This window comes from Mus musculus, chromosome 2, assembly GCF_000001635.26.
Source record: "Mus musculus strain C57BL/6J chromosome 2, GRCm38.p6 C57BL/6J".
Lineage (NCBI taxonomy): Eukaryota > Metazoa > Chordata > Mammalia > Rodentia > Muridae > Mus > Mus musculus.
Genome location: NC_000068.7, coordinates 126,411,740 through 126,431,355, shown reverse-complemented (window position 1 = coordinate 126,431,355; position 19,616 = coordinate 126,411,740). Strand labels below are relative to the sequence as shown.

General features: G+C 42.4%; 1 protein-coding gene across 6 annotated transcripts in view; it reads left to right on the top strand.

Annotated features, from left to right (window-relative positions):
* Atp8b4 (ATPase, class I, type 8B, member 4) overlaps positions 1-19,616 on the top strand; it is a 179,697-nt gene that overhangs the window by 69,314 nt on the left and 90,767 nt on the right. For all 6 annotated transcript variants that reach the window (XM_006499495.1, NM_001359975.1, NM_001080944.3 and 3 more), the window contains 3 exons: positions 3,929-3,999; positions 7,126-7,208; positions 16,911-17,069. In XM_006499495.1, the coding sequence (XP_006499558.1) occupies positions 3,929-3,999; positions 7,126-7,208; positions 16,911-17,069 (313 nt within the window). The remainder of the gene's footprint in view (positions 1-3,928; positions 4,000-7,125; positions 7,209-16,910; positions 17,070-19,616) is intronic.

The window sequence follows — 19,616 nt, the reverse complement described above, 5'->3', positions numbered from 1 at the left end:
TGTGTGTGTGTGTATGCATGTGTGTGTGCACACATATGAATGCAGGTGTGCTTGGCTATGCTGGTGGATGCGCTGGAGACACGGAGGAGACACCAAGTGTCCTCTTCTATTCTTCTCTTTCTTCCCTTGAGACACGGTCTTTCACTGGACCCGAGCCTGCCGTCGTTCAGCGAGGCTGCTGGTGTGCACGTCTCAGTGGTCTGCAGCATTGGGACTACAGGGTACTTGGTCCGACCTGGATTCATGGCTGCTAGAGATCTGAACTCAGGTCCTCATGGTTGCAATGCCAGAATTCCTAGGCACTGTTCTTAGACTCTTGTTTTATTTTCAATCATTTTTTTAATTGAAAAATTTGATCACAAAAGCCAAGCAAAACAAAATGATATAACCAGTGCTTAGTGAATGATTTTTCAACATACCCTTGCTTGGTCTGAAATTTTAAAGTTTGAGTTAGTATGTTATCTGTAATCACACCCCCTTTCACTTATGACTTCATTGTGAGCTTTGACCCATGATACACTAGTTTTTAGAATTGGTATGTTGTTCTGAGAGTAAGGATAATGTGCATGACAGCCAAGACGAAGAGCTCTGCAGTCTAGAAAGTCCTGGGAGCTCCCAAAGCGATGCTCACAATCGCCCCACAAATGCATCTTTCCCTCTGTTATGGCTCTGGTATCCCAGCACTCACACACCTGGATGTTCTGAACAGCAGCAGACAAAACAGACATACCGAGCAAAGCATGTCTGAGAAACATTTCTGTTTCTCACAGATGTCATCCTAGAACCCAGGGGCCACCACAGCAGAGTACTAGTCTTGATCAGGGCGGTGGCATTTTTCTAGTCCCACAACTTAATCCTGGAGCATTTTCAAGGATGATGCCAACACTCTAGTCTCAGGCTCTTCAAGTGGGTTGTTGACACTCACCATGACCTCTGATGGCCTCTGCTGGATATAGGGGAGTCCCTTTCCCTTTTCCCTCACAGATTTGCATAGGCAATGAATTGATTAAGTTATGAGAGTGTTTTTTATAAGTTCTTAAGAAATTTCATGGCTGTGGATTGATACTATTCCTCAGTGTTTTCTTTTCTTCTTTAACTTAACGAACATTTACACCCAATGAACCCTGGAGACAATGTATTTGGCTCTGAGGCCTCAAAGATATCCAGTAGATTATTCTCAAGTTTCTTCGGATGGGAATACTGCCTTTAAGCTTCCACTGGGTATCTGCTCGGGTTTTTCTCTTGCCCAGGAAGGCTGGGGGAAAGGTGTTTGTGTTGGAGCATGCTGCATGCTGCTTCCTATGTGGAGTCATAGCTGAATCCTTCCACCAATAACTGATAAAAGAAAAGACTAGGGGATAATGGAAGGTGGCGTTGGCCTGGTCCAGCTAGGCATCTGGACAATCACACTTTCTCTCCCTGTTGTATGTCTCTGCTATGGCCTCTCGGTAGTTTGCTCACACTACTAGCCCACCACCTCTGACAAAAGCTTGACCAAGGACTAGCAAGGCTATTGCTATAATTCTTTGCCCGTTCCCTTTCAGGATTATTGCAGAGTGCCTTAGAAAGTCTAACTCTAACTGTGTGCTAGATGCCTTTCACAACTTACTCTGCTGGATGGACACCATCAATCTTGTTCTCCCACACACACTCTTTAATGATAACTAAAAAAAGCCTCCAAGGAAGATGTTAGCAGTAGGGAAGAGAAGAGGGTGTGAGTGAGGAGAGGAATGGTCAGCGATATCAAAGGTGACATGAGAGGGTTTAGGAAGAGGTAGGAGGGTAGGTTTCCAGGGAGACAGAGTAGGGAAAGTTAGACAGGAGGGTTAAGGTACTCCCGTGTTCCAGTCTAAGTTGGGTGAGTGCTGGTTAAGAGACCTTAGCCACTAGGTGGCAGTGGAACCTTAGTCGCTTGTCTGAGGTTGAGGTGGCTCTGCCCCTGGTTTACTGCAGAGGAAGCATTAAACACAGCCAGATTCAATATTGAACAGTGACATTGCATTACCATCTACACAGAGCTCTGAGGAAAAGCTACACCAGATACCAACAGGCATCTTTATCCATGCACCATAAAGAGTTCTAATTATGCATTATTACAATAAGGAATTTTAGCTTGTGTTTAAAGTTATCTTTCTATCCTTAAGATGATAGCCGTAGCTCCAAAGGGCATTCACCTTTACCGCTAGCATGCCGTCTGCCAGGACATGGTGAAACTGGAACATATGACCGGAGATCAAGGCGAATCTACCCCCCAGCACAGATTCTTTTTTTTTTTTTGGGTCAGGATTAGGTGAGCGTTAGTGTAAGAGTGGGCCCCAGATGGACATATTCTCTGAGGGGGTTTGCATGGAACACACCGAGGGGCTCACAAAGCAGTTTCTGCCTTGACTGGCTTCTGTGGTGATTCCTTCAGAGCTGAGAGAGTCACCAGGATGCAGGGGCGTTTGTTCCTCTGGGAGCTATCATGGAGCCTTCATTTAAACAACTCTCATTGTCCCCCCCGCCCCCCGTTTTTGATAATTTAAACAACCCAGACAATTAACTGAGTGGGTTGATTTTGAACTTAAAATCTAAGACTTGAAGATAAAGCCATTATAATGTCTTTCTAAATAAAAGATTTTAGAGACTTGGACTGTCAACCTTTCAGATACACGTAGAGGTTTGTTAGGCTAAAGTTTCATAAGTTGCTGAAACTTAGGTCAGTTCTTTTTAGATGAATCCTCCAGAATTACATTTATTTTTAAATAAGAATTTTAATTTGAGAAAAAAACAAAACCAGCCAGAATTCTAAAAGTGAACTGTGATGTATTTTCTTCCTCCCCCTTTTGACATCTTTAGATGTTTTATTCAGTAAAATGTAGCAGAATTTTGGATCTTATTTTAGTATTTTTTGGAGTCTAACTGGGACATATTACCTTCAAAACTTGGTTTTATAGCACTGGTCACCACTGCTCTTTTTTTGTTTTGTTTTGTTTTCCCAATATAACATTTCTATTGATTCCCTGGAAATTTCACATCACGCACACTGATCAAACTCATTTCTCAGTCCTTCCACCCTTATGATCTCCCTTCAGGGAGGTAAAATAAAAAAAGTAAAAATAAAAATGAATAGAACCCCCTTAAGCCCAATTTGCGTTATCTGTGAACTCACTGGAGCATGGTCAAACTGTGACACCTGCCTCTCAAATAGGACTGAGCCCTTCCCGGCCGCACTCACGCCAGCCGTCAGCTGTGGAGAGTTATGCTTCAATGTCACCATCCACTTGCAAGAGTTCATTTTGGTGGCTTCCTGTCTAGGAGATGGCTCAGTCATTAAAGCCTAGGCTCACAACCAAAACTGGGTTGAAGTCTTTTCTAAAGCGTCATTTTCCAGAGCACCCTCTGCGCTCTTTGAGTGGGCCCCACTTTCTCTTGTCTCTCTCGTGTTTTACTCTTTCCCATTGCTGTGTGGGCCCCGCTTTCTCTCGTGTTTTACTCTTCCATCGCTTCCTCATCTCTTCGCCTTGCGTCCATGTTGCTCTTGTTTACTTTCATTTCTTCTTTTCTTTGGTTTTCCTTCTGTTTTATCCGCGCGTTCTCACCCTCTTGACTCCTTTCCTGCTTTAAGCGGCTCAGACACCAGCACACAAGGAGGGTTAATTCGCTCATTTATTGGAAAATGATCTCTGTTTTTCATAAGAAATTATTAAATCCAGAAAAATAGAATTCATATATGACTTTCGAAACTGGCAACCCAGATCACTAGTAGTTTGCACGTTGCCAGGAGACCTGCTCATACCCTGATGGTCCCAAAGCATGGGCACACAGAGTGGGAGGTGGTGCCTCCCTCCTCAGTGTTGCCAGGGCTATGAAGGAGGGGTGATGCATGGAGGAGAGGTTTCAACAACCCTGATTCTTACCTGTCCCTCTGTATTGGTTTCTCAACCAGGCTGACCTGCTGCTCCTGTCGAGCAGTGAGCCACACGGTCTCTGTTATGTTGAAACAGCTGAGCTTGACGGGTAAGTACTAAACCAGAGCGGCTGCTTAGGCTGTTTAACCTAAACGTCCTGAGCGACCAGAGGTGCATCTTCTGCATTTCCTTGTAAAACATAGAAGTCTACGTTGTAAAGTCCTTTGTTGTTTACTTGGCAGTAATTCTGAATTTTCCTCCTGAATTTATTTGGAAAACCCTGACTTGTCTCTTCAGCGTATTTTCTTTCAGAAACGCTCGGCTCAGTATGTGAACATGAATAATTTTACACCAGTACACTGCGGTGATGTTCCTTTTGGGGATTTTGTTTGTTTAAATTTAATTTTCTAAGGAAAATGAGAGAGTGGGAGTAAAGGCTACTGAGAAGAAAGATGGAGACTGTTTCAAAAGGCAACAAACACACACACACACACACACACACACACGCGCGCGCGCGCGCGCGCACACACCCCTCAGAGAGATGACTATGATGCTGCTTTGACACTGGCTTTGAGAGTCCAGCCACCAACCTCTTAGCTGTTCTGTTTTAGAGGATCCCATTATCTGGCTGACACCATTGACTGCTCACACTGTATAGGCACCATCTACCTGTATGCACACAGCTCACACTGTATAGGCACAGTCTATCTGTATGTGCACAGCTCACGCTGTATAGGCACAGTCTATCTGTATGTGCACAGCTCACACTGTATAGGCACCTTCTATCTGTATGTGCACAGCTCACATTGTGTAGATACCATTTATCTGTTTATGTGCAACTCAGGTGATTCGTTATGCAGTCCTGATGTAGGTACTGTGTGAGACCTACATACAGACCATGAAGCCAAGGCTCAGACAGATAGGTAACTTCCTCAAGTTGATAAAGAATAAAGGCAGGACTCAACTGGGCAACATAGAGCACACAGTTTTATCAAGTGTTTCCCAAGTTGTTGCCATGTGGAGATACTGGAGTAGCTCATCTTGTAAAACCCAGGTTTGGGAAGGACAGGTTTAGACACAGATAAAGCAGTGTTAAGAGGAAAAGCAGCAGCACTGAAACCATTCATACACTTGAAAAGAGAGCTAGCCTCAAATCAATTGTCCACTCTCTCTTGAGAACCTAGAAAATAGCAAAATAAATTAAATGCAAGCAAGAGCAAAATTCTACAAACCTGACACAAACTCGGCCAAGTAAAACAGTAGAACATGGTTGATCCTTTGAAAACATCAATTAATCTGCAAACCTCAAGCAAGGCAGACAGAGAGAAGGAAGGGAAGAGACAGATGAGCGATATCATTAACAAATGGGGAGTCAACAATATACCCCCCAAAATGCCAGCTGGATCATGAGAAATTGCTATAATCAGCTGAACACACGTACATTTGACAACATAGATGAAATGGACCATTCCTCAAAAAATACAGACCATGCACTCACTATGAAACAAATTACTAAAATAGCTTTATAGCTAGTAAGGAAATTAAATTCATATGTAAGAAGTGAAACTAAACATTTTAGGCAAAAAAGGGAGAAAGACTTTGAGGTTTGGGCTACTCAAAGAATTGTTAGATCTGACATAAGAAGAGTTAGTATAGAGAGTGGGGACTTAGCTCAGTGGTAGAGTGCTCGCTTAAGCAGCAAGTACAAGGTTGGTTTCTCTAGAGATAAGGGGCAGGGAGGAAGGAGGGGGGGGGGGACACTGGATATCATCAAATTATCTTTTTAATTAGTGAAAAGCCCTAAGAGGAAATAGTAATGAGTTACTAACATGTAGAAACTATTTGCAAGGTATCTACCTGAATCACCATGACTATATACAGATGCTTTACAAAGTTAAAAAAAAAAAACAAAAAACCAATCCTGTTAGGAAATAGGCATTTTGTAACACTTCAATAAACATTTGACCAAGAGGACACACAGTGGGCAAACAAGCACATGAAAAGTTACCCAATATCATTAGTGACATAAAAATGAATACCACAATGCTCTGTTACCACAGATCTGTCAGATCCATGAGCACCAGCAACAGTGACATTTCCCAAGCTGGCAGAGATTTGTCTGGGAGGAGTCGCTCTCATGTTACCGGAGGGAACATAAAGTGCGATGCTCATTCTGGAAAAATAATTTGTTGGTTTCTTAAAAAAAAAAAAAAAAAAAAAACAGACATAAAAGTACCACACAACTCAGCAATTTCAAACTAGCAAACCGGACTTCTTTCTATTCAGAGAAATGAAAACTTAACATTTCCATAAGCTGTATAGTGAATACTTACGGCACATGCTTTTCTTACATCACAAAGGAACAATTCAGAAGTCTTTCAAATGAATGGTCAAGCAAATTGGCGCATAGTGGGATACTGCTCAGTAACAAAAAGAAACGACTTATTAATAGACGCAATGACTAGGCTGGCTGATTCTTCAGAGGATTGTGCCAAGTAAAACCAGCTAATCCTAAAGGTCACGTGGTTTCATGGAAAAAAATTAACATTTGTTGAAGAAGGGATGAGGGGAGAATTCTGAGGAAGCTGGCATGATGCTCTCTTTAACTCGACATAGAAGAGACGGCCATATGGTCACCGATGGCCAATGGCATCTGCTATCTAACGGATGTGTGGTCCTGTTCAAAGAAGAGCAGCTCTTTGTGATCTGCCCAGCTTGTTAGTTGTGCCAACAACCCACAAGGGCTCCTTGAATTGATACTCTAAGAAGAAAGAAGGCTGCATTCTTTTCTTCATTAAAATCTCAGTTACTGTAAAGGTAGCCATGGCTGTCCTTTGCAAACAAAACTCCATAGAGAGCAGACGCTGGAGTGATACAGACCTCCATTTGGCAATGGTGTTCCTAGTACCAGTGTGTTTTATAGCTCGTATGGTATGTGTGAGTAGGTTCCAATGAGACTGTATTTCTTATGTTCTGTGTTCGTTTGAACATAAACTCGAAGCAGATCCCTGTGTTGCTACACAGATGCACCATGGATAGAATGCCAGCTCCAGATCTGGAGGCGCTGCCCACTTGCTTTGCTGAGATGGTATCGGGGGTGTGAGAGACATTCAAAGCCACGTGCTGTGGGTCTCCTCATTTAGGTTTTGTGTTTATTGCCCCTACATGGTTGCTTTAGTAGGTGATTGTTGGATTGTTTCATAGAAGGGTTCATGTCATGTCTCTCATTTCACAGGGAAACAAACCTGAAGGTTCGTCAGGCACTACCTGTCACCTCAGAACTTGGAGCAGACATTAGCAGTCTTGCAGAGTTTGATGGTAAGTGCTTTGAATGGACAGAAGAAAAATCTGAGATCCTGTGGTAGTTTGTGTGGCCTTGTTGGAGGAAATGTGCCCCTTTGGATGTGGGCATTGCCACCCTTCTCTTCACTCCCTGGAAGCCAGTCTTCTCCTATTAGCCTTCTTCTTGGCTACTGCTGCACTATGCCTGCTAGTATACTGCCATGCTTGGATGATAATGGACTGAATCTCTGAATCTGTAAGCCAGCTACAATTAAATGTTCACCTTTATAAGAGTTGCCTTGGCCATGGTATCTGTTCACGTAATGAAACCGGTTCAAACTAAGACAGAGACCATTTATGCTTCCTTCCCTTCCCTTCCCTTCCCTTCCCTTCCCTTCCCTTCCCTTCCCTTCCCTTCCCTTCCCTTCCCTTCCCTTCCCTTCCCTTCCCTTCCCTTCCCTTCCCTTCCCTTCCCTTCCTTTCACTTAGTAAGAGAATGTAAAATTCTTCAAGCACTGATATCTGTCATTTAAGCTCATGTTAAAGGCAAGCATGGCTTTATCAAGCCCCCACCTAGCACCTCCTCATGCCTCCTTTTGTGGGTCCCATTCCCTCCTGCCCACAGTGCCCTTCCTTTGGGCCTTCTCTTGTGGGTCCCATCCCTTCCTGCCCACAGTGCCCTTCCTTTGGTAGTCGTTTGCCTCCTGGATCTCAGCGCAGATTTTCTGAGGGTAAACAGGTTGGCATTTTAGTTCTAGCCCTAGGTCTGGCCTTTCATCCAATGGCTCTGTAACAAAACCCAGAACTTAGACAATGACTCCTAAAGACAGAGCTCCTAAAGTTTGCATAGTGACATAATGTCTTGAAACATTATCACCAAGTTATAGTCAGCCATTAGTTGCCATATATTTTAGACAATGGTTTTATCGTCATTACCACCAGCACCAGCACCACCAGCACCAGCACCACCTCCATCATCACTGCATTGAACCCAGGCCCACCTCTTCAGCAGGTTATTGTGTCTACATGCTTCTGGCTGTATCTTGTGCTAACATTATTTTAAGGTTCACTGTAGGTCTCTAGGTCCTACCTCCTCTAGATAGCTGCATTTCTTTGTGGTCATGATACCTTTAAAAGTAAAAAAAAAAGAGGCACCAGTTGTAGAGTTTTGCACATCATGCAAAACTGAGGGAGACTGAGGCTTTTCTGCCATCCCTCAAAAGTCTTTTGCATTACCAAGTTGCAAGTTTGGTTTTGGATATCATTATTTTCCCATATAGGTTGGCTTGACTTTCTGGAGTCTTATATGAACTTAAGACTACCCTGCTGAGGTGATTTCTTTGGAGTTTACTGAGAAATAATAAAGAGAAATGGTCTTGGAAATGCACCTTGAGTTAAAGGTCAGGAAGTTCATATGCATCTTCTCCAATACACATTTCAGAATGTATACACATTTCAGAATGTATACACATTTCAGAATGTATAGGGTCTGTGCTTGGCATTTGCTTGTAAATTCTGCCTGGATTATGTTAACGTTTTAATCTCTCTTAATGACTGTTACTGTAATAAATGTTTATAGGAAAATACTCTTCCAAATTAAGATTTAATCTAGAGGAGTAGCCAGGAAACTTTGAATAGCCCAAGAAATATTTTGATTATAATTAAACAAATTACAAATTTTCTAATGATGTAATTTTTTTCAATGAGATGTTACTGTTATGTAAATCCAAGGAAAGTAAATTGTATTCACAAATCAAAATTCTTCTTAAAATACTGTGTTGACTCTTTATGGAGCCCTAAAGAGGCAATATAAATATAACTTGCCATTACTCAATTCTTCCGTGGCAGAACTGTACCTTTATATCTTCACCAGCCTATAATGAGGCACAAATCTGCCTCTTCAGGTTGGAGGCCACATCTCCTCTTTCCACTGACTTCCTAACTCTGCTTCTCAGGATCTGTGTATTGTACCTGACAACTACTCAGGCCAGAGACCATGCTTCTCTTGCCTCCTGCACTTTAAGCCTACTATCTTTAGACCCATGCCTGTCACCCAGGCACATCCTCTCTGCAAACTCAAATAAGTACCTGCAATGATGAAGTCAGAAGTCACAGCATGACTTCACCTAGCTAGGATCACCTCAGCTGCCTCACAAGCAAATCAGGCCTGAGTAACCCCCACTAAACTTCAAACCTCACCCAGCTGCTCCAGAACCAGCCAAGCTTCAGTCCCAGCAAGCAGAGTCTTAGATACCCACTCAATACAGCGCCATCAGAGACCCACACCCAAGGCTGCAGCTGATGAAAGATGTGCAAACCAACGTAAAAACCAAGATTAGGCTGAGAAGTGACTCAACGGGTAAAGTGCTTGCTGCATGAACTTGACTGAGTGTTAGATCCCCAGAACCCACATAAAATTCAGATGGCAGTGGTGGCCCACCTCAAGCCCAGCATATAGGAAGCAGAGACAAGGGATTCTGTGAGCAAGCTGGCCAGCTAGACAAGCAAAGATGGTGAGCTTAAGGTTCAGCGAGGGACTTTGCCCACAAACATATACCTGCACAGATGCGAGCACACATACATTCACACACAGTACACATACATGGTCCCAAATGAAAGCTATCTGGACAAAACTCGAGAAAAATAATTGAAAAAAATATATTCCAAGAATGTCATAGAGGGCATGAACAAATTCCTGTAGGGATTTAAAGAAAGACAGTGATAAGGAGGTGAATGGATTCCAGAAGTATACACACAGACAGATGCTAAAATCAGGAAGTCAATACAGTATATGAGGATAAAATTCAGCGAAGAGATAGAATTGCTGGAGAAAGCTCAAAATGAAATTAAGCTGGGAATGAATTCCACAGAGAGTGCAGTGGGAGGTTCATGAAGGCATGGTAAGGAGGAGGGACATCAGGCCCCAGCCTATCACTGGAGTTGGAGTATTCAAACAGCGAAAGTGAATGCTTAGCACCTGGAAGTCGGCAGAACAACACAGCCTATCACCATCACTCTTGGCAGACTATTGCCATCACTGTTGGCTGACTATTCCATCACTGTTGGCTGACTATCCCCATCACTGTTGGTTGACTATCCCATCACTGTTGGCTGACTATCCCTATCACTGTTGGCTGACTATCCCCATCACTGTTGGCTGATTATCCCCATCACTGTTGGCTGACTATCCCCATCACTGTTGGCTGATTATCCCCATCACTGTTGGTTGACTATCCCATCACTATTGGTTGACTATCCCATCACTGTTGGTTGATTGTCACCATTGCTCTTGGTTTCTTACCAGAACCAGACAGTAAAACTCTAGAGCTGAAGACACCATGTATCTGTTTATAAAACACAGAACAATAAAGCTGGAATTGAGCAGGAAGTTTCCTCTCTTTGGCTCATGTTCAAAGCACTAGAAGGTACCAGAAGGTGTTGGAAGGTGCTATGAAGCATTTTGGGGAAGACAAATCGCCAATGATCTTACCCAGCTGTAGATTATGTATACAGCAATACTTACCTGTGCATAAACACATGCCCACTGGTATGAGAGTATTCTGAGGGTTATCAACCACTTTTGGATGAATATGAGATCTGCTTCATTGGAAGGAATTCATGCTTGGTAGTATAAACTTGGCTAAAAGCTAGGGAGGTCATTGGCTGTACAGTGACTCAGCCACTGAAGCTTTGGTAAATTGGACATGTAGTTAAACCACCTTCTGCAGTGGGCGACTGTCAAAATTGAGATTTGGAACAGATATTTACCAGTTTATGTCCATTCATTCTTTTGTTCATTTATTTGTTTGGCAAATGTATATTTCATACAATGCTAAAGAGTCTGTGGGCTCGTCCCAAAGAGGCCTTTAATTAGGTGATTGCTAATGTACTCAGGCCCGGAACATGATGTTGATATAGGAACAAGCACTCACTGTATATTATAAGTTATCTTTTCAAATACATGCAGCCTTTGATGCATTTGTGAGACTGGCATATGTGTATGTAGGCAGATATGTGTGTGTGTGTGTGTGTGTGTGTGTGTGTGTGTGTGCGCGCGTGTGTACATATGTAGGTATGTGAGCAGATGAGTGTGCTTTTGTGTTTGTGTGTGCGTTGGGTGTCTTTCTCTATTGCTCTTGTTTGTTTGAGGAGAGTCTCTTACTGAGCCTACCCAATGAATCACATGAGCTGGTCTCTGCTTCCCAATAGTGGGATTACATGGTCACATGCTTCCATGCCTGTTTTTTTTTTTTAAACTTGGGTGTCAGACATCCTAACTCAGATCTACATTCTTGTGCAGCGAGTGCTTTAACCTTTGAACCATCTCCCCAACTTCATCTTGCTAGCCCCTGAAGGAAAAATTATCACTAACTTTAATTTGTACATAGGGAACCTGAGACTCAGGTAGATAGAATATTGCCTATGTCATGTGACTATTAAGTAGAGGAGTCAGAATGCAAACCAAAAGCTGATGGAAAATCCTGTTCTAAGAAAGAACACAAAACCATGGGCTCTAAACTACAACCTGGAACAGCATTAGACACAGAGGGCAGTGTATCACAGCTTAGCTTATGAGGGGACAGAAATGTTTAAAAGTAAGGTAAGCTGATTATGAGAAATCAAACTATCTCTATGTTTATTTCAAAATTATCAAAGTTCTCAGTGCCTTAGAATTTCGTCAGGATAAAGAATTTAGAGGTACTGTCCAAACACAGAGTAGGAGCAGGTTTTGGTAGATTTTCTGTTTATTTGAAAAGTTCCCATGCAAATAAATATTTTATCCATTTTAAATATCTGAAAAAATAATATGTAGTCTGTTGAACTTTATAAGAAAATATGTAATTTGATCTAATAATACTATAGTAATAAAGCATTTTAGTTTGACTCGGCTTTTCATGGTGTCTTATGGGAACCAAACAACATTTATAAACAAATACATGGAAATATTTGTTAATTGCATATTTGTAAACCAGATGTTTTTACACCTTGGGGGAAATCCCCTAATATACATGTGCTTGAATGTGTTCAAGAATCTTTTGTATATTGTTACTGACTGAACTGTGGTCTGTGTTTCGCAACTAGTGACTGTTAATACCATTTCTAAACCAGAGAAGGGTTGACTCTTTCGTTAGGAATCTTTGTGTATTTTGTGGTCTTTTCTGTAAAGAACAGCATGTGTGTAATTCAAACAAAGAAAAATGACATCTCTTGTTGGTTAAAATACACAAATAAGTAAATAACTGAGTTAATAAATACATGGGCTTGGTTAACACTTTGTGACTTTACAAAACTTACCTGAAAACTCTTCCAGTCAAGTGGACAGAAGTCCAGTCCTACACAACATAGCTTATACATGGGCCCATGGATCTCATTAACAGACATGAAGGACAATTTCCTTTTGACTGGTGGTACTAATATGGCCGTTGTGGTGTTAATGTTGGATGGCTTCTCAGTGTTGAGAAGGTTGTACAGGGGCTTGGCGTCCAAGAACTCAAATAGAATCATTTGGCTTTAGAGACTGTCTTTTTAAGGGAAAAGGTTATGACTGTCTTTTTAAGGGAAAAGGTTATTTCATTCATCAGCCTAACAGTAGTGGGTAATCGCCTAAATATTGAGAATTTCTTGGCTAGGGAAACTCTTGACCAGCAATAATGGCACCCTATCCAGTGTGCAGCCTGACCTGTGGAAGAGTTGCAGTGGACAATCAAGAGACATCACTAATAATATGCAGAAAAAGTAAAGCTAATTAGTTTTGGAAAATCTTGGGATATTTTGTACTAAAAATTTTTATTGGTAAACTCCATATTTCCTCTTTGAGTAAATAGTTTGAGAGACTTAACAAATTGGTAGTTAAGCAGTAATCCAGCAGGCTGAATTTGGAATTTAAAAATGCCAAGGAAAGTTCAAAATAAGAACTTGTAGATTTTGCTCAGTATAGGTTTCCCTGTGCCGTTATAGTGGATGAACTATAATCGATGTCTTTTCTTTAGAGGGGCAAATGAGATTAACTATTTTGATTATGATTACACTTTATGATTGAGGCTGCCCCCAACAACGTTTTATCATTTCCAGCTAAGATGACTATGTGAGAAATGATCCTGTTTCCCCCGAATGGCTTTCTCATACTTTGCAGCCATTTCCCATATCTTCCTCGGATGGAACTAAAAAGAAGAAAGCAGGACCCCAGGGCAGCCTCTCTTGGGTCTTAGGCTTTGTTGGTGGAAAATATTTTTGCTGGTTTCTGATAAGGTCACTGCCTGTTTTCATCATTCTACCTGGCTTATGTTACAGTTGGGTAATACTATTTGGTATTCAAATCCCAATTTCATGATTCCTGTCAAAATATACCTACCTTTTAATTTATCATAGATTTACTGTCCTCTCTCAGCCTCTTTCCTTTTGAAAGAAAATTATGCATCTGAGTATTTTATTTGCATGTATATAATGTATATACCATGCACGTATCTGGTGCTCTTATATGTAGAAGAAGGAATCAGATCCCCTGACACTGGAGTTAAAGCTGCCATGAGGGGCAGGAAACCGATATGTGTTCTCTGTAAGAGCAGCAAATGCTCTTAGCTACTGATTATCTGCCCAGCCCCTACAACTCCTTCCTTGAAACCGTTTTTGCTTGTATGTTTGTTTTTTTTCCGAGACGGGGTTTCTCTTTGTAGTCCTGGCTGTCCTGGAACCAAACCATTTTTTTTAAAAAAAACTATGTCTCCAATAATGTTTCCAATAAATATTTTTAGATTTTATTACATAGACAGTGCGGTAAGTTGTGGGAATGTGTGGAGATGAGTATAGTGTTTCCCACAAAGGAAACTGGTCAACCCTTTGGAAAGAGAGGAAGAGAAATGGGAACTTTCATATTTTATGCCAATAGAACTAAGAAATGGGGAGCAGCATTTCCTTTTTTCGTCGGGTAAAAAAAAATAGTTTGGCTTTGTTCCCAATGTTTCATTGTGATGGGCCCCTGTGTTTAGAACTTGGAGAGTGGGGCCATACTCTTAGAAAGCTGTGCTGGGATTTGGCCTCCAGAGGCTCGTGTTAAACTTGGCCCTATAGTCCCTGTACAGAAAGGCACCCTCAGCCTAAAACCAGATGAGAGCAAGTCTTCTTGCTGGATGTAGTGAGCCAAAATGTTCAAGGTTGAATTTACCTCCTTGTCAGCCTTTGCTCATGACCATGAAAATGATCAAACAGACCTGGCTCTTTATATTGTTATTGGCAAGGACATGTATCATGTTGTTTTTTTTGTTCAAAGTACATTTTTTTTTTGAACAGTGGCCAAATTTAAAGTTTGGGAAATTGAGTCTTGGGTGAAGAAACTGGAATAGACTTCAAGGGCTTCTGTCAGCCTGTTATTTGTGCAGGTTTTGTTGGTGAGACCTCCTCAATTCAAGGCTACGTGAAACTCGGAAATAAAAGTTATTGGTCAAGGAAAAGATGATCACAAAATCTGAGAATTTAGAAAAAGCCTCTGGGGCCACAGCAGAGTTTTCCAAATGACTCGAATCAGTTCACATCAGTTTTAATTTACTTTTAAATGAACAAATAAGCTATAACGAGAGCTAACCACAATTTAGCTACTTGGTCATAAAGAAACCTTGTGCAGGTTGTTTGTCTCTTTGAAATCCAGGCTAACAGGCTTTCATTTAGTATTGGAAATCTGGGAGGGCCCAGAGAATGACCAAATAGAGGCACTTTAGGCCAACTCTTTGCTAATTGGGAAATGGTAGGGGGGGGGGCGTAGAGAGGGTTTCCCTTTGGTGTCTTTGAAATAGGAACAGCCTGGCTGGTCGGGAGTGGTCAGGCCACTTGAATTATAGCTGCATCTCCGTCTATGAACTCCAAAAGGAGAGCAGTATTCTAGGAAGGACAGACATTACAGGAAGTCTCTTCAGTATCAGAAGGTGGCTTGGGGAGAGGGTGGGGCCCTGTCTGCTATGTTTCAGCTCTTAAGTCTCAGTGCCCAGAAGGCACAGTGCCCAGATCAGTGTTACTGTGTGGGGTGGGACTTTAGGATGTGTGGCCTAGTGGGAGGTCATTCGCCACGTGTGTCCTTGAAGGGCACTTACTGTAGGAGAAACTGCTTTCCACACACTCCTTCCATAATGTGCCACCACAGACTTCAAGTATCTGGATCAATTGATTCTAAACAGAAGTCTCCAGAGCTGTGAGCCCAAACCACTTTTGACTTATTTCTTTATTTGAGATTGTCAGGTTCTTAGTACAGCAAAAAAGAAAAAAAAAAAAAAAAAAAAAAAAAAAAGCTGACCTAGATTCCATTTTGGCTTCCCTGGTCTCCTCGACCAATGCTGAAGGTTGACTCCCACCCCCACACCCCCTTTCTTATTTTCCAAACTACCATTTTGGCTTCTGGTTTTAAAATGCACTTTGTGACTTGTGAGACAGTAAACTCGCAAGATGCTCGGTGATCTTACCTCTGATTCTGACCTGAGCTGGGTGTTTCCACCCTCTCTCCTCTTTCCTCTTTCCCTGTCTCTTTTCCTTTTTCCCTCTGTCCTTTCCCAGCATCCCATTGTTCTGTAGCTTTGCAGTCATCACTTCTAAAAAAGTAGCCCATTTGTTTGCAAATGTATTTAATCTAATACATCTTTAAGTTACATCTTGTGAAGGGTCCATGAAAATCATTTGTTTCCCCTTTCTGTCCAGACAACCCAACCCTGAATGTGCCTGCTCTGCTTGAAATAATTAATAGAGTGAACCAGTTCATTGATTTGGAATGAGCATTCCCTTTCTTGGGGTTATAAAAACAAGCAAACACAACAACAACAACAAACGCCCCAACGCTATCCAAAAGTCCCCCATATCCTCCCTCCCACTCCCCTACCCACCCATTCCCACTTTTTGGCCCTGGCATTCCCCTGTACTGGGGCATATAAAGTTTGCAAGACCAATGGGCCTCTCTTTCCACTGATGGCCGACTAGGCCATCTTTTGATACATATGCAGCTAGAGTCAAGAGCTCCGGGGTACTGGTTAGTTCATAATGTTGTTCCACCTATAGGGTTGCAGATCTCTTTAGCTCCTTGGGTACTTTCTCTAGCTCCTCCATTGGGGGCCCTGTGATCCATTCAATAGCTGACTGTGAGCATTCAAAGGAACATATTTTGGCTAGGTTGAGCAAGCTATGTGGTGTCTTTGAGAGTCCACAGAACTCTGAATCAAGTCAACCCAAGAGGCCTAGGGCCCTTGGAAGGAGTCTCCACTTCGGGAATAAATGAGTCTGTTTCCTTAGCGTGTGGTTGCTAGGATCCCAAGTCCTTACTGTGAACATAGAAAAGTGTTTAACTTTTGTCATGAAGCTGAAACTGTGGCATCGCAACCCTTTCGGCAGTTCACAGAACAGCGAGAAAAAAAGTGGACATCGACCATTTTATACTTGTGAAAGGTCATTTTGGTATATCCTAAGAGTAAAGATGAGTACTTTTAAAGATTTTTAAGGGAAAAAGGTCTCACACACATTGTAGGCTCTGTTCTTATCTGGTCAGTATAGAGAATCTTGCTTCAAAATATTTGATGTATTTTATGATTTTTTTTTTTTGCATGTTGTAGCTTATTTTCCTCCACCACAGTCTTGCATGTGTAACAGCATGTTTTCTGAAAGAGAAGGACAATCAATGCCTTGCATATCAACAGCAGGGTAGTAAATAGCATGGTGGGCTTCTGAAGTGAGCTCACAGTGGGTCTGACGGGGCTGCTTATTTTCCAGGGATCGTCAGGTGTGAGGCGCCTAACAACAAGTTAGACAGATTCTCGGGGGTCCTCTCTTGGAAGGACAGCAAGCATGCCCTCAGCAACCAGAAGATAATCCTGAGAGGCTGCGTCCTGAGGAACACCAGCTGGTGCTTTGGAATGGTTCTTTTTGCAGGTACAGTGTATAGACTCGGGCTATCTCTGTGCCATCCCTTCCCACCAAGTCCCTGGTTCTCTATGGATGTGAATGTGCACTGAGTTTTTAATGAGTGCTGAGCCTTGGCTCCTGAGGTGATGCCAGCGTGTGGTACTCCCAGAGGAGACAGCAGTACTCTGAGTGTAATCCATGTGGTCCCAGTGTGTGGGAACCAGTGACATGTGGAATTCATTCGTAAGGAGGCTGAAGCCTTCAGTCTCTGATGGTATCTGCACACCCACTCTTCTGTTTCTTTTTCTTTCACCCCATCATAGAAGCCTTGTCTGCCAGTCTATATAATCAATGTGCCCTTAAAAGTGAAGATCAATATGAAAGAAAGCCCCTCTTTCTGTTGCAGGCCATATTGCTTGTCATTTGAGAAGGTCAAGTGGCTCATTTGAGAAAGTTTTCTTGGAAAGCAATCATTTCTGTTTGTCACCAGAACAGATGAGTCTGAAGGCTGCACTTAATGGGGCTAGGAGGGATGGAGGGAGGGAGAAAGGGAGAGAGGGAGGAAGGAAGGTGGGAGGGAGGCAGGTAGGAAGAGAAATTCTCCCACTCTTTCTTCCCCTCTATTTTTTCTTTTTGTTTATTCTTTTCTCATACAATACATCTGGACCACAGCCTTCCCTCTGTCCACTCCTCCCAGTTCCTCCCGAACCTCCCTTCCTCCCAGGTCCATTATTCTCAGTTTCCCTTCAGAAAGGAGCAGGCTTCCCAGGGATACCAACTGAACACAGCATAACAAGATACAATAAGACTAGACACAAATCCTCACATCAAGGCTGGACAGGGCAACTTGGTAGGAGGAAAAGGGTCCCAGAACAGACAAAAGAGTCAGAAATATCCCTGCTCCCACCACTAGCAGTCCCACAAAACGTCAAGCTAAGCAACCATAACATATATCAGAGGACCTAGTGCTGGCCCATGGAGGCTCTGTGATTACTAGTCCAGTCTCTATGAGCCCTGCTTAGTTGATTCTGTAGGCTGTGTTCTCCTGGTGTCCTTGGCCCCTCTGGCTCCAACAATCCTTCCTCCCCCTCTTTTGTGGGGGTTTCCCAAGCTCTACTAATGTTTGGCTGTGGGTCTCTGCATCTTCTTTGATCAGCTGCCAGAGGAAGTCCCCATGTTTATTGGGTTAGGCACTGATCTATAAGTATAGGGAATATTACTAGGAATCATTTCATTTTTTTAAAATTTTGCCAGTTGTGTTTGGTTCTATCTAGCTTCCTGGCCATCCAGGAAGTGTCTGGGATAGTCTCTCTCTCATGGCATGGGCCTCAAGTCAGACTAGTCATTGTCTGGCCACTCCCACAAGCTCTGAACCACCATTGCCCCATCACATCTTGCCAGCAGGACAGGTTGTAAATCAAAAGTTTTGTGGCTGGGTTGGTGTCCCAATTCTACCACTGGAAGTCTTGCCTGGTTACAGAAATGATGGGTTCAGGCTCCTATCTTCCATTACTAAGAGTCCTTGCTAGGGTCATCCTGTTAGGTTTCTGGAAATTTCCACTGTACTAGGCTTCCACATTATACCCCTAATGTCCCCCTCCCCAATTTCAGTCATCTTTCCCCATCTGATCCCTCCTGCTCCCAGTCCATCTATTCTATTTCCTTGTCCCAGGAAGAGCCACTCATCTCCCTTAGAGCCCTCCTTGGTATTTAGCCTCCCTGGGGTCTGTGTAGTGTAGTGTAGTGTAGTGTAGTGTAGTGTAGTGTAGTGTAGTATGATTTTCCTTTATTTAACAGCTAATATCCACTTATAACAGAGTATGTATCTGTTTTGCTGGGTCTGGGTTACCTCACTCAGGATGAGTTCTAGTTCCATCCACGTGTCTGCAAATATCATGATGACTTTTTTTTTTTAACATCTGAATAGTACTCCATTGTATAAACGAACCATATTTTCTATTCTTTGGTTGAGGGATGCCACTGTTGTTTCCAGGTTTTGGCTATTATGAATAAAGCCACTATGAACATAGTTGAGTAGTGTCCTTGTGTTCTACTCACAGGTTCATTTTCTAGCCTTTGATTAGAAAACAAATTCTGCTTATTGTGATAAAATGTGCTTTATGTCTGCTGATTATATGTGTAACTGAAACTAAATTGTTTTTCTTAACTGACTTTCTTTAACAACAACAACAATAACAACATCAATAGCAAAAATGCTCATTAAAGGCTAAATGTATTCTGAAACTAGAACACGTCTTCCTAGTTGCTGCTAAATACCGTCAGCTGTGGGTCTGAGCATTGCTTTTGCTCTCAGGCATTGTTGTGTGTAAAGACCCAGCAAATCTCTAGAAATGAAGCAGAATCAGGCTTTTTGTCTGAGGTTGAACCTCGTAAACCATGATTCTTTTATCAGATGCTTTTTTTCTTTTTATAATATTTATTTACTTTTACTTAGTTCACTTTACATCCTGCTTGCTTCCCCCCTCCCGGTCACTCCTTCCCACAATCCTTCCCCTATCCCTTCTTTCCTTCTCCTCTGAGCAGGTGGGGCCCTCCTGGGTATCGCCCCACCGT